This window comes from Salvelinus fontinalis, chromosome 13, assembly GCF_029448725.1.
Source record: "Salvelinus fontinalis isolate EN_2023a chromosome 13, ASM2944872v1, whole genome shotgun sequence".
Lineage (NCBI taxonomy): Eukaryota > Metazoa > Chordata > Actinopteri > Salmoniformes > Salmonidae > Salvelinus > Salvelinus fontinalis.
Window position 1 is genome coordinate 47,871,226 of NC_074677.1, and position 16,246 is coordinate 47,887,471.

Here is a 16,246-nt window from a genome sequence, read left to right on the forward strand (position 1 = left end):
AACAATCTGTTGTTAACGCCATGTATAGTGTTTGAGCTCGCGCTTTGTACTTGCAGAAAAATCACAATACAATTACAATTTCTCCATCCAGGATGTCACGGTTTTTCGACATGACACATTTACATTTTAGTCATTTAGCAGATGCTCTTATCCAGAGCAACTTACAGCATACATTTTTACATATTACATACTGAGACAAGGATATCCCTACCGGCCAAACCCTCCCTAACCCAGACGACGCTATGCCAATTGTGCGTCGCCCCACAGACCTCCCGGTTGCGGCCGGCTGCGACAGAGCCTGGGCGCGAACCCAGAGACTCTGGTGGCGTAGCTAGCACTGCAATGCAGTGCCCTAGACCACTGCGCCACCCGGGAGGTGACATCTTGTAGTCTAATTCTACATATGCATTCAGGGCATTGAAGCAGACATTCTCTACCATTGACAATGGGTGCATATAAACTGCAATAATTTCAGTAATCATCGCTATGATTTTCTCACTCTGTCCCTTATGGCATTTCTTTGGTGTGAAGAGACTGTCTAATATCTGTGTTTGGTGTCCTGCTGCCAGCAACGGGTTGGCTCTCACGGTGACTCCCTTTCAGACGGTTAAGCATTGCACCTGTACTGCCACTGTAGCTCAATTCCACCTCGCAAAGTTTGCTGTTCTCCACCTTCTCATTTAACTTCTCAAAGTATTGCCATACAGGACTTTGCTGCTGTCGCTTCCCTGTCTCACGCCATTTTTCCAACTGTTAACGACGAGGACGTGCGGAGAACTTTATATCCGTGGCAAATTGTTTGAAAGATATTTCCTCCTACTGACGTTACAGTATTTCTCCCTTAGGTATTACTTTATGATGATGATTGGGACCTGTTAGTGGAAGTTGTGTGATAACTGACTGCACTGTGATTTAAATTTAGGTTTTCGGTTAGGGATTTTTTCTAAAAGTTAACGATCCCAATTTCACACCCCTGCTTGATGGGCCAAATGTTTCCCCCCCTAACATTCTTTGAGGTTTCTGCCAAATGTTGCATGACCAGCAGGTGTGTGTGTGTGTGTGTGTGTGTGCATGTGTGGGTGTGTGTGAAGCAAGAGGCTGTGAGAGAGGAGGCCCAGCAAAGATTCAACATCTGTTTGCCAATGTTCATATCCCTCAGAAGATTCTGAGGGAAATGAATAACAAAGCTGTTCAAGTGGTGAGAAAGTGTCTCTGCTTCAACACACGCCACACCTGACGTTGTCTTCCTGAGCGGAAAGGAGGAGGGTTTGGGTGTCCCGAACGTCGAGTGGATTTGCAATGCTACCAGACTGACTCACATGTTGAACATGCTCAACAGTGACTATGGGACAGTTAGGGAGTTAGCCAGAGCCTCCCTCGTTTTGATCTTAAGGAGGAAGAAGGTCCCATTGGCCAGGGACACCGAGGACAACTTCCTGAGCTTCAGGAGGAAGGTCCCATTGGCCACGGACATTGAGGACAACTTCCTGAGCTTCAGGAGGAAGGTCCCATTGGCCATGGACATTGAGGACAACTTCCTGAGCTTCAGGAGGAAGGTCCCATTGGCCACGGACATTGAGGACAACTTCCTGAGTTTCAGGAGGAAGGTCCCATTGGCCACGGACTTTGAGGACAACTTCCTGAGCTTCAGGAGGAAGGTCCCATTGGCCACGGACATTGAGGGCAACTTCCTGAGCTTCAGGAGGAAGGTCCCATTGGCCACGGACATTGAGGACAACTTCCTGAGCTTCAGGAGGAAGGCCATTGGAAAACTGGACACTAATGCTTTGGAATCTGGTCTGATTGGCCAGACCTCAATGACCTGTGCAACCGGACTGGAGTGGAGCGCAGATGGACACGGACTGACACAAACTGAGCCAGTGACTGCCTCTGATGCAGTTGTGGCAGACCCCTGTGTTGTCGTTGATGTATCAAATACTTATGTCATGCAATAAAATGCAAATTAATTACTTAAAAATCATACAATGTGATTTTCTGGATTTTTGTTTTAGATTCCGTCTCTCACAGTTGAAGTGTACTTCACAGTTGAAGTGTTGAAATGACAGACCTCTACATGCTTTGTAAAAGTAGGAAGACCTGTAAAATCGGCAGTGTATCAAATACTTGTTCTCCCCACTGTACATAAATATTCTGTTGTCAGAGGAGCCTGGTTTGATGTTGACGATCATGTGTTTTCTTGTCTGACGAATAAGCCAGATATTGTTGTTGTGGGGAGACCAAAGGGAGGGGCTGATTCTGGAGGTGGGCTGCTCATTCCATTGTTACATGGAGCAGGCCTTATCTGACAAGCTCCTTAAATAGCAGCCCCTCATATCACACTTGGACAGCCTGAAGTGCAGATGCAGGTTGGTGGCGTTGATATTTGGCCGTCTCTGCCACGTACATAGACTTACATAGACCTTCAGATTGCAGGCCTGTCTAAGAGAAGAGCAAAACAAGTGTCTAGGTACTGCTCTGTTTCAGCCATTATGGGCAGCCTAGCTGTGTGGAGGACAAGGTACTGCTCTGTTTCAGCCATTATGGGCAGCCTAGCTGTGTGGAGGAGAAGGTACTGCTCTGTTTCAGCTGTTATGGGCAGCCTAGCTGTGTGGAGGAGAAGGTACTGCTCTGTTTCACCTGTTATGGGCAGCCTAGCTGTGTGGAGGAGAAGGTACTGCTCTGTTTCAGCTGTTATGAGCAGCCTAGCTGTGTGGAGGAGAAGGTACTGCTCTGTTTCAGCCATTATGGGCAGCCTAGCTGTGTGGAGGAGAAGGTACTGCTCTGTTTCAGCCATTTTAGGCAGCCTAGCTGTGTGGAGGACAAGGTACTGCTCTGTTTCAGCCATTATGGGCAGCCTAGCTGTGTGGAGGAGAAGGTACTGCTCTGTTTCAGCCATTATGGGCAGCCTAGCTGTGTGGAGGAGAAGGTACTGCTCTGTTTCAGCCATTATGGGCAGCCTAGCTGTGTGGAGGAGAAGGTACTGCTCTGTTTCAGCCATTATGGGCAGCCTAGCTGTGTGGAGGAGAAGGTGTTTTTTATTGACCTAAGTGTCCTTGCATCAATGGCCTTTGAAATGTTTCAATCCTTTATGATGTAACGTGATTTGTGGATTCAAATCAAGTATTTACAATGTGTGTGTGTGTAGGACTCCATGCCCAGTGTGTGCTCATTTCTAAAGGAGTCTCAGTGTGGCAGGCTGCCCATTGCACTGTATGACACGGCTTTCTGAGGTACTGACGGGCCCTCAACTGGCTCTGTGTGTGAACCCCAGCTCTACTCTGCTCACCACACCTACTGTTGGTAGCTATGGTCTTTTAACATACAATTTACTGTAATACTGCAACTTAATGACTGCAAAGTAGTACAACTTGGAGCGATAGCCTAATGGCAACAAGGATGACAGGAGGTGGTGTCAAGTCTTTCTAACCATATCTACGAAGACATGACCAAATAGCTGTAACAAAATGGTGCAACCAGTTTAACAGGAGGTCGGCTTTAACAGGAACACGATGGAGAAGACAAAATGGAGGGAAGAGGCAGGATTAGGCTGGACTGTGGTTAGTAGGTAGGTTACCCTGGTCGGGTGAGAGGCTATGCTGTGTGGTGCGTGCCCCTGTCTGCAGGGCTGAAGTGTGCCCTGTCTGACTGTCTATCTGTCTGTACTGCTCTGTCTGTACTGCTCTCCTGCTGCAGTATGTATGTATGCTCCTGCTCTATCCTCAGGCTGCGAGTGGAGAGGAGAGAGGCTCCATCGGGCCCAGCAGTCAGACAGAGTCAAATCCAGGGTTAAGACACCGTGTCCAGGGGTCTCCACCTTTGAAGTGGGCTGTGGGATTCTGTACTGGAGGGAGGGACAGATGGGGAGAGGGAGAGGTGTAGGTCTCAGCTCAGTGGACAGGCCTGTAGGCTAGCTGGGATAGCGTCAATATGTGTGAGCCCTCCTCGCAGAGCCCCACTGATGCACAGTCACTGAGCTCTCCCTCTGCTCTCTCTCCACCTCTGTCTGTCTTTCTCTCTGTTTTTCTCTCTCTCCACCTCCATCTCTCTCTCTCGTTCTCTCTCTCTCCACCTCCTTCCCTCTATCTATTTCTCTCTCTCTCCACCTCTTTCCTTTCTCTTTATCTCTCTCCACCTCTATTTCTGCCTCCCCCTCCCTCTCTATGCCAGACTATAACCTTGTAGTTTGAAGCTCGCTGGTTTGGGGGATTTGGGAGTATACACTGGTGTCAGTTACACTGGTTCAAGGAAGGAGACTGTCAGGATTACTTTACAAAAAGACTGCAGAAGAGGAATTACATGGGGCTGATGGATTGGGAGACAATGTAATGTAAGGGAGATGGAGGCAGTGGAGAAGAGTGAGAAAAAGAGAGAGGAAACTAGTTTAGCAGATTCTGTTTTTGTGCCTGCCTGTTTTGTGTGTGTGTGTGTGTGTGTGTCCCATGTGTGCGTTGGCACAAATGCATGTGTGAATTATCCCGTGTAAAAGCACGTAATGTTCTTAGCAACTTAACAACAACGCTTAAAACATTGGTTCTTGCCAGGTTGTTTGTGTGCTAACATTGCATGTTTTTACGACACTGAAGCTAGAAGACTCTTTGCACAAGAGTTCTCATGGCTACGTTTCTGTTCCTGTCTAGAGTAACTGCAGCCATGTTTTTGTGTCCCACAAGGAATGCCTTTTATCATGTGACATGGGAACAGCTGTTTCCCATCAGGCCCCAGTCAGCGAACAAGCCAGTCAGTCAGCTGCAGGCCTGTAGACTGCCTGTAGTCAGCCAGTGTTCTCCCTGCTCTCTGGATCAGATCAGAGGGGCCAGGGTGAGCAGACGGGAGACCAAAAGAGTTTGGCCAAAATGCCTCCAACTAGAGGGTCATCCCAATTTGTTCTCCCATGTCCACGCTGCTCATCAGGCCTCTCGCCCTCTCGTCCTGCGGAACGTGCAAATCCAGCAGGGCAGCCTGCCTGAGAGGAGAGAGCTGGGGCCATCTGGGAGTGATTACCCATGTTGTATTTTCTCATTGTTTCCCGTCTGCTTTCTGCTAGGCTCTGCTTTGCTTTCTCTCTCCCTGTTCTGTTGGCTGGGCTCCCCTGGCCTGGCCTGTTCAGGCTTTAATCCTGTGTTATTTATGATGGGTAATGTTTGGCAGAGCTTATGCGCAGCCCACCGCCAAATTAGCACAATTTAGCCGCTTCATCAGGAGAAGGAGTTTGCTCAGCGATACGTAAAGAGAGATCCAAATCTCTTCCTCTCTCTTGGTCTCTCTCTCTAGTTCTCTCGTTCTCTGTCTCATTCTCTCTCTTTGATTTGTCCACCCTCATTTTCTCTCCCTTTCTCTTGGTCTCTCTCTCTCTCCGTGACTCTCTTCTCACAGCTACTTTCTCTGCATCTCATCTTCTCCCATTTCCAATTTCAGTAGGGGCCCTGCTAGCATGTAAAGACATGAGATTACACTAGTGTACTTATTCACTGAGTGAAAATTACATTTTCGGAGCATGTTTGTGGGATCTGGAGTCCTGTCCCACTAATCACATATGTGCTCCTTGTGATGCTGCTGGGAGCTGGCAGCCAGGGGAGACAGGAAAGGATTGTCTGTGGTCAAGCCCCTGACCAAAAAACAGATTATTGCGCCTGCCATTTTGAGGAAGATGTGAGTTTTCTTTGTCTCCAGTTCAGCCTGTGGCTCTGTCAGCTAGCTCTGTTATCCTGCATAGTACATGTTGAGGAATTGCGGTGGTAGTTTTCCATTTCCTCCCGGCAGAGCTCAGTGCTCTCTGTGCTCAGGCTCTCCTGTCTGGACTGGTTTGTGCTGCTGTGTGGTATAGCAGCTCCCCGTCTTCATTACTGTCACAGCCATTAGGACAGACCGAATGGGCCGACAGGACAGACAGCCCTGCTTGCTAATTTGACGTCTCAGCAGCTGTTCCTAATATCCCTCATTCACTATCCCTCATTCACTATACCTCATTCAAGTTAACATACTGTATATGAATGCACTGCATAGGGGAGGCATAGCAAATGGGCCTAACTTGCCCTGAGGCTGTCATTTGAAAAGCACTCACAGCAAACTCTGTAGCGGATGGAACGGAACTGGGAGTTGAAGGTTAGGGGTGCAGAGGGGAGGTTCGGTACGATGTTCCTCAATCCAGAAAGTTGCTGGTAACAAACCACCACTATGTCCCCCAGCGTTTTGGCTGTTAAGTGTGAGTCCATGGGAAGAGTATTCTCTATCTGGACTCTGGGCTGTACGTGTCAGAGTTCCACAGTCTCCTACTCCCTAACATGATTACCGCTCCCCTGGCCTCCCCTGGTCTTCCCTGGCCTGGCCTACACTTCACAGCACAATACAACACAGCACAGCACAGTGGAGCAGAAGGCTGAGATTTGCTACACACTCAGACCAACATACAGGGAAGGAGATCAGGGAGAGAGAGAGAAAGTAATGTTCAAGGCTTATGGATAGAGAGAGGTTGATGGAGTTAAACTTGTGGTTTCTAGGTATGTATGAGGTGCTTGTGGACAAGGTAGGGATAGAGGGGTGGTCTGTGTTGGTCTCAGATCTTCAGAGCTACGCTAAACTGGGCATTGAAAGAGAAAAGAGACTACACACACAGGCTAAATACTGAAGAATTTGACCTACAAGACTTGAATAGCAAAACATTCCAGTATAAATGGTAAACAGCATTCCATTCCGTGTTCTCAGGTAAACACACTGCTGCTCAGTGGGACTCGAACTAGCATAATTATGGTGTCACACATGTATTTGTCTTCAGACTCCCGTGGCCACTAACAATATAGTACACACCGTTTTGACACACCTACATACTTTTTCTGTCCCGATAATAAGGTCGTAGCGTTGTAAGCAACAATGCAAATGATATTCCTACCCAAATGTCAGGCACTTCTGTGATTACGCTCATTTGCATACAGGTGATACAACACTGGTGCTTTGCATAGATGGGCTTACATTGTTTACAACATCAGCTTCCCTTGATAACCACCGACTGAAACAAAGTATTCAAAACATATTGTTTCTCTGGAAAGGAGTACTGGGAAATTATAGTTTAAATATGAACATACTCATTAAAACATTCTGGAAGTTTCTAGGAAGCTTTTTGGAATGAGTCCATATAGGATTCATGGATTGGCTGAAAGGCCTTATTCACTTTTGAGTGCGTACACGAATTCAACCTAGACACAGAGGAATGTCTTACAATCCCGTACAATGTAACGTAATGTCTTGCAGTGTATATAGAATATAGTGCCTGGTATTGAAGTGTCGGACAATGTAATGTAATGTTATCTATACAGTGAAATGTAATGTCATGTAATCCAGTTTGGGGGAGACAGAGGAGATTACATGCTGGCTGCAGGGGGCTAGGGAGGAGGGGAGAAAGGAGGGGGGCTTCAGTAACTGTGTTGGGAATATAATGAAAAGCGCTGCGGAGAAGGGATGAGGAATTTCTCCAATTTATGAGAGCATGATGTCCCTCAGGGTGTAGTCACTAACTCACTCATTCATCCGGAACGGGCTGGAGAGACAATCACTGGGCTGGCTGGGGGACTGTAATGGCCTAGACTGAAATGCTGTGGAGTCTCTCTTCTCCTGTCTTCTCTTGTCTTTTCTTCTCTGCTCTTGTCTTCTGTTCTCTTCTGTTCTCTTCTCTAGGCCTTTGTTAACTGGGCCAGTGTCTGTAGAACAATACATTCTCAGTTTCTAAATGTCATCAGGAGTAGACGGGCTGTCGTCGCTCCCTGACAAACTCAATGTCTTTATAGTCCATATAGAGCCTCGCACAAGCGCATCATTGCGTCAGCACTCCCCTCCACAGGCTGTACTCACTAACTAGCAATACACTGTGATTGTGTCAGGTTGTTATTGAGTATGATGCATCGAGTCATTGCTAATGGCCGTTAAACCTTGAAAGATGTTGAGCGTGTGTTTGCCACCTAGCTAGCTTGTTAATGGCTCTTGCGAAATATCCTCCTATCTCTCTTGAAGTGTTTGATGGGGCAAACAAGGTAGGGAAACATTAACTGGCAAGGTTTTATTTTGGTCAATGGATAACTCACACGTCAAACAAAGTTCCTGGGAGTCGTAAATGGGATTGTGATGCAAATGCAAGTGGTTTGCCTGTGTGTTTGTACGTTCCCTCAGGGCTGGAGTGGAGAGTGACAGTTGAGCCGCAGCTGGTAGAGAGTTAGTCTAATCAGACGGAGCGGGTGGTAGGCCTGTATTACTATAGAACATCAGGGATTTGGCACACCACCCCGGAGACCACTATTGCAAGATACAATGTCCAGCTACCTCAAGACAAGTGATCTGTCATCGACTGCCTCTGCTCAGACGTTAGTCCTTGCACTTCTAGAGTCTGGTCATAAGAGTCTTGAATATTGCACAGGTATACCCTAAACGTTCCACTGGTGCATTTTTTTCCTGTTTCATTTCGACCTGCAGTGCTAACGGGCCGTTAACCCCTTCCCTCTCCTATTCCACAGTTCTCCGTGATGACTTCAGACAGAACCCAGCGGATGTGATTGTGGCAGCGGGTGAGCCTGCCGTGCTGGAGTGCCAACCGCCCCGCGGGCATCCTGAGCCCACCATCTCATGGAGGAAAGATGGTACCAACATCAATGACCGGGATGAGCGCATCACGGTAAGACAAGCTTTGTTAGCCTCCTTAGAACACTCTCTGTACAGAGCAAGCACTGCAATAGGCCTGCGCATCACACCTGCACGTCAACACACACACGCACACACACCCCACTGCTTGCTGGCGCAGCTCCAGGAAGATCAAAGTGTCTCTGTTGGCAGACGTGTCATAATGAAGAGAAACAAATGCATAATCTATTTGACTAACATAATGTAATCATATTGTACTGTGATGTGGCTAATCAATGTCTATTTGGAACAAAGGCTATCTGTGGAAGCATGCAAAGAAATCAGGGGTGGGTGTGGGTGTATGTGTGTGTGCGCACACGCGCATGTTTGCTTGTTTGTGTGTCTGTATACGCTCTAGGGGACTTGTGAGTTGGGATCCAAGGCTCATCTTCCTCCGGAGTGACAGGTAGTTTCTCTCTGAGGGGCTGTGATGGACAGAGCAGCTCTCCTCCGCGCTGATGAGAGGGAGGTGGAGGAGAGAAGGAGGTGGCGGAGAGAGGGAGGTGGAGGAGAGGAGGAGGGCCTTCTGAAGGAAATACAAAGGCTGCGTTGGCTTTGTACTTCCCTGTTGTCTCCTCATTTACACCCATCTGCCTGCTTGCCTTCCTCATTCTCTTTACTGCTGCATGTCATTTCCATAAGGAACCAACTTCACTATAATGTAATAAAATACCAAGTCAAATAAGGTCTTGCAGTGAAGTCACGGTAGCTATGTTGACCACAGTCTGTGGTTGTCACTGGTGTACTGGCTCAGAGTGTATACAGACGGCCAGCTTGGTTTCTGCCTCAGAGCTATGGCTCAGCTCACTGGACTAATGGGCCTGCAGATAAGACTGTTTCCTAATGAGTCCACAGGCCCTGTAAACAACCCAGCGCTTGTGTTTATGGTTTGTTTCTAACACAACATCCACTCCAAAAAGTGTTGTTGTTTCTTTAACCACGTCGAGTCCCGGGGGTCTGCTGTAGGATTTGGTGCTGTGGGAATGAACGCGTTGTGTGGCCCAGCGGTTGTTTTAAATTGAAGGGGGAGGGAAGGGCACTGGGCTTGCCAGTGGTGTAGAGCGATGCATCAACAGCAGGCAGGGAGGGTGTGTAGTTTCTGTTCAGTTCTACAGTACTGTATATTGTAGCATAATATCACACTACCACCCTATATTGATTGTAGTGGGGTCAGGTTGGGGGTGATGTGGGTGGCAGCTCTCTGTCCTCAGGACTGTGATTAACTCTGAAGGGGCAGTGTAGTTAGTGATGGGAAACATTTTATACAGTTACATATCGGGATATTATTTCTAACGATATATATCGTATATTAATTGTTCAATATCTCAACATTATTTATGCGCTAGTTGGTTGTTCCTTTATTTTGCTTGTTCTCCATCTTGTTTTTAATGGCTTGCCAGTATGCTTTCAGCACTTTTATTTCCATGACTGATCAAACATATTTTTGTCAGCGGTCTCTCTCTCTCTCACTCTGCAGCAGACATAGTGAGCAATATGTTTGGAACATTGAATCGCAGTATCGAATCGCAATACATATACAATCATGACAATCGTTAGAATCGCACTACATATCGTATCGGCACCTAAGTATTGATAGGCACCCACATATAGTGATATGCACCTACGTATAGTGATATGCACCTACGTATAGTGATATGCACCTACGTATAGTGATAGGAACCTAAGTATAGTGATATGCACCTACGTATAGTGATATGCACCTACGTATAGTGATATACACCTGAGTATAGTGATAGGAACCTAAGTATAGTGATATGCACCTACGTATAGTGATATGCACCTACGTATAGTGATAGGCTCCTAAGTATAGTGATAGGCACTTACGTATAATGATAGGCACCTACGCATAGTGATAGGCACTTACGTATAGTGATATGCACCTACGTATAGTGATATGCACCTACGTATAGTGATAGGCACCTAAGTATAGTGATAGGCACTTACGTATAGTGATAGGCACCTACGTATAGTGATAGGCACTTACGTATAGTGATAGGCACTTACGTATAGTGATATGCACTTACGTATAGTGATATGCACCTAAGTATAGTGATAGGCACTTACGTATAGTGATAGGCACTTACGTATAGTGATAGGCACTTACGTATAGTGATATGCACTTACGTATAGTGATATGCACCTACGTATAATGATAGGCACCTAAGTATAGTGATAGGCACTTACGTATAGTGATATGCACCTACGTATAGTGATAGGCACTTACGTATAGTGATAAGCACTTACGTATAGTGATATGCACCTACGTATAGTGATAGGCACCTAAGTATAGTGATATGCACTTACGTATAGTGATATGCACCTACGTATAGTGATAGGCACCTAAGTATAGTGATAGGCACTTACGTATAGTGATATGCACCTACGCATAGTGATAGGCACCTACGTATAGTGATAGGCACTTACGTATAGTGATAGGCACTTACGTATAGTGATATGCACTTACGTATAGTGATATGCACCTACGTATAGTGATAGGCACTTACGTATAGTGATAGGCACTTACGTATAGTGATATGCACTTACGTATAGTGATATGCACCTACGTATAGTGATAGGCACCTACGTATAGTGATATGCACCTACGTATAGTGATATGCACCTACGTATAGTGATATGCACCTACGTATAGTGATAGGCACCTACGTATAGTGATAGGCACCTAAGTATAGTGATATACACCTGAGTATAGTGATAGGCAACTAAGTATATTGATATACACATAAGTATAGTGATAGGCAACTAAGTATAGTGATATGCACCTGAGTATAGTGATAGGCACCTGAGTATAGTGATAGGCACCTAACTATAGTGATATACACCTGAGTATAGTGATAGGCAACTAAGTATAGTGATATACACCTAAGTATAGTGATAGGCACCTGAGTATAGTGATAGGCACCTAAGTATAGTGATAGGCACCTAAGTATAGTGATAGGCACCTAAGTATAGTGATATACACCTGAGTATAGTGATAGGCAACTAAGTATAGTGATATACACCTAAGTATAGTGATAGGCAACTAAGTATAGTGATAGGCACCTGAGTATAGTGATAGGCACCTGAATATAGTGTAGTGTAGCACACATAACAGAGGAACTCAATGGAACACATGAACACAGTCACACACACCACCACCACCGCTATGTGATGGAGGGAACAGATGGAGAAGCAGATGCATGATGGAAAGGGAAAACAGAGGGGAACGCAGGAAAGAAAGTATGAGAGAGAGAGAAGAGAGAGGAGGAGGACAGGAGGGATGCATCTGAAGAGAGAGAGAGAGAGAGAGAGAGAGAGAGAGAGAGAGAGAGAGAGAGAGAGAGAGAGAGAGAGAGAGAGAGAGAGAGAGAGAGAGAGAGAGAGAGAGAGAGAGAGAGAGAGAGAGAGAGAGAGAGAGAGAGAGAGAGAGAGAGAGAGAGAGAGAGAGAGAGAGAGAGAGAGAGAGAGAGAGAGAGAGAGAGAGAGAGAGAGAGAGAGAGAGAGAGAGAGAGAGAGCGAGAGAGACTGGAGGAATGGAGGAATGTGTGTGCAGGCTGATGGTGCAGGGATGTGACAGGAGGACATCTGAGGAGAAGCTCTTCAAAGGACCTGTGTCTCTTTGTTCTCAGGCCTCTCCTCTGGACTAGTACTGCAGCTCCAGATGTGCCTCTCATTGCCCCACCCTCACCTCGTCCCCCACTACTCTATACTGTACCAACCACTCCGGGTCTTGCTACACACAGACAGAATGCACACCGACAAAGACACACACACACTCACTAAAGATATCACACTCCTCGTCGCCTTTGCCCCCATCAAATGCAGGGTAATGTGATGACACTTCAAAAGTGTCCAGCACTACAGGGGTTGGAACATGGAACAGGTCCTGGCCCAGGGACCTCTGGGACCACTGGGCTTTGAAACCTGCCCACTGCCCTCCCCCCTGCTCTGCCCCTGTTCTCCCTCTCATCCCCCCCTTTCCTCTCCTTCCCCTGCTCTCCCCCTCCTCTCCCCTGCTCTCCCCTCCTCTCCCATCCTCACCCCTGGTCCCTGTGTAACACATGAGGACTTTTATGGCCTGGTAGAATGTGTCAGTGTGGAGAGGGAAGGTCAGCCTCCTCTCAGCATGTTTCAGGTGTTGTGAGGTTCACGGGGAAGAGGAGGGGGTGAGGGTGAGGAGCATGAGGAGGTTTAGAGGTGGTGTATGGGGACAGAGATAGGGGCGAGGCTGCTTTACATCAGGCTGTGAGTGGATTAGTTGTGACTGCTTGGCTGGTCATCCCAGCTTGGTTTACACACATTAAGATTGGAACCTGCTGGCCCACAGACCTGGCCCTGCTACGACTCCTCTACCCCCTTCCTCTGTGACACGCTCTGCTGCCTTGTGATTCCCCACCACTCACTAACCAACGTCCCTCTACACTGCACCATATGACTGGAAAATGGGGTTCCTGCACCCCACCAAACCTCTCTCTCTCCTCTATTGTCATTAAACATTTTGCTGCACCTGCAGCTATGTGAACACAACCAATAGCATTTGATTTTGTTACATTTTTTTTGTTACATTTTATTAGCAATCCCTATTTCAATACATTTTAATAGTTGTCTGTTTCATATGCATGATTTGGTTATGTTCTTTGAAAACCTGATTCCACAATTATAAGTGCTGCTTTGAAAATAACATAATTCTCCAACCTAACCGTCCAGAGTTATTTCCCATTACAACGATCCTGTTACGTGGCACAGTGCAGTATTTCTGGGCTGGTGCTGTAGCAGTGGTTCTCTGAGACCTGAAGGGTTGTGGACTCTCTGCTTCCAACTGTCAGCGGAATAAACTTGTCAGGCACTGCCCTCCCTGCCACGCAGCCAGCTAGCCGGGCTAGCTGAGAATGCACACACTATTTACCCCTAAAAGCTGCTGCTTCTTAAACCTACCAGACAAACCTCTGTCTGTGCTTGACAGGTGGCAAGTCATCATTTCATCCTCTATATTGTAGGACGCTCTAGAATCGTGTAAGCCCACAAATTGTTGCATCAAATAGTATTTAGGGAATTACAAGTATTTGCAAGCGTAACATGCTATATTCAATTACAAATGACCTTACAACTTCTACTTTTCTTCCCTCCATCTGTCAGATCCGCGGTGGGAAGCTGATGATCACCAACGCCAGGAAGAGTGACGCAGGGAAATATATCTGTGTGGGGACCAACATGGTGGGAGAGAGGGAGAGCGAGATTGCCGAACTGACTGTACTAGGTAAGATCCTGTCTGTCTGTCTGTCTGTCTGTCTGTCTGTCTGTCTGTCTGTCTGTCTGTCCCTCTATCTCGCCTCTCAGTCCCATTCAGTCACCTAGTCAGTCTCAGTTGTGACGGGGAAGGTCAAAGAGTCTGAGGCTGCCTGTCCCCCTAGGTAAAGGCTTTTCTCCCTAGCACATAATCCATTAATAAAAGAGGTTACGTAACAATGGCACCCAGTCCCACAGCTGTGCAGGCATTTCACTTGAGCCCCAAACTCAGGATTACCCTGTCGCCCCACCTTGACCCCTGCCACCCCTTTGCTGTCCTGGAGAGGTTGTACCCCCACTACTACATCCCACTCTCATCCGTTCCTCTTGTTGCCCAGTTAAGATATTGACTCAGAGACAGTCCAAGCACCGCTCAGGTAATACCTCACATCCTTTCTAAGCGTTATTATCGTACTGTTGTCTATACTGCCAGGGGTGTTATCATCGTACTGTTGTCTATACTGCCAAGGGAGTTTTCATCGTACTGTTGTCTATACTGCCAGGGGTGTTGTCACCGTACTGTTGTCTATACTGCCACGGGAGCTTTCATCGTACTGTTGTCTATACTGCCACGGGAGTTATCAGTTGTAATATTGCACCTATTCGTTTGAACTCCGCTCTTAGATCTGCTGTTGTCAATAGAGAAGCCCACTGCGGTCTGCTCACCCAGTGCTATTAGTTTTAAATTGAATACCCACTCGGTTTTCAAATCACGCAGAGGGCTTGGGCTAATACATGATAGCAACTAAAGCCCATGTAAGTCAGTTTATAACATTCCATCATTGGTTGCTCTGAGAGATCCTCATATTGACATTGGCAGCGGCCTTAGGGCCTATGGTGCCAACTTTGGAAAAGTAATTCCAATGTCTACTCTTTCCTCTATTACTAATAGAGATAGACCAAATAGGCCAGGTCTATGAAATCCTATAGCCATACCATCTATATCAATATCAACCATCAACATCAACATTCAGACAAGCCCTGTAACCGCCTATTCAATGTAGTTTGTTTGAGTTGGAGACTCCATGTGACTTTAAAAATCGAATAGGACTACTTTTTTCCCATTTTTTTTATTTAACTAGGCCCGTCAGTTAAGAACAAATTCTTATTTACAATGACGACCTACACCGGCCAAACCCAGACTTTGGTTGATGCATCTGAACATTAGGAGCTTACTTCCTAAACTGGGTTACATCAAGATCTGGGCTATGCAGACGAATCCGGACATTCTGGTTTTGACTGAAACGTGGATCTCTGGGGACATTCTGGACTCTGATATTAATATTGAGGGTCATAATGTGTTCAGAGCTGATAGACAGGTTAGAGGTGGTGGAGTGGCCATTCTTATTAAAAATAATTGATCTGTCTCTTTACTGAAATCCATTTCCCTTGCCAAAGCTACTATTTTTAAGCCTTTGTTTGGGGGAAAATCTACAGCTGAAGTCAGAAGTTTACATACACCTTAGCCAAATACATTTAAACTCAGTTTTTCACAATTCCTGACATTTAATCCTAGTAAAAATTCCCTGTCTTAGGTCAGATAGGATCACCACTTTATTTTAAGAATGTGAAATATCAGAATAATAGTAGAGAGAATGATTTATTTCAGCTTTTATTTCTTTCATCAAATTCCCAGTGGGTCAGAAGTTTACATACACTCAATTAGTATTTGGTAGCATTGCCTTTAAACTGTTTAACATGGGTCAAGCTTTTCGGGTAGCCTTCCACAAGCTTCCCACAATAAACTGGGTGAATTTTGGCCTATTCCTCCTGACAGAGCTGGTGTAACTGAGTCAGGTTTGTAGGCCTCCTTGCTCGCACACGCTTTTTCAGTTCTGCTCACAAATTTTCTATGGGATTGAGGTCAGGGCTTTGTGATGGCCACTCCAATACCTTGACTTTGTTGTCCTTAAGCCATTTTGCCACAACTTTGGAAGTATGCTTGGGGTCATTGTCCATTTGGAAGACCCATTTGCGACCAAGATTTGCGTCAATGATTTGCGTCAATATATCCACATAATTGTCATGATGCCATCTATTTTGTGAAGTGCACCAGTCCCTCCTGCAGCAAAGCACCCCCACAACATGATGCTGCCACCCCCGTGCTTCACGGTTGGGATGATGTTCTTCGGCTTGCAAGCATCCCCCTTTTTCCTCCAAACATAATGATGGTCATTATGGCCAAACAGTTCTATTTTTGTTTCATCAGACCAGAGGATATTTCTCCAAAAAGTACGATCTTTGTCCCCATGTGCAGTTGCAAACCGTAATCTGGCTTTTT

General features: G+C 46.3%; 1 protein-coding gene across 2 annotated transcripts in view; it reads left to right on the forward strand.

Annotated features, from left to right (window-relative positions):
• Nucleotides 1-16,246, forward strand: part of LOC129868827 (roundabout homolog 1-like) — a 233,498-nt gene that overhangs the window by 168,425 nt on the left and 48,827 nt on the right. For both annotated transcript variants that reach the window (XM_055943104.1, XM_055943105.1), the window contains 2 exons: nt 8,499-8,656; nt 13,816-13,936. In XM_055943104.1, coding sequence (XP_055799079.1) covers nt 8,499-8,656; nt 13,816-13,936 — 279 coding nt within the window. The remainder of the gene's footprint in view (nt 1-8,498; nt 8,657-13,815; nt 13,937-16,246) is intronic.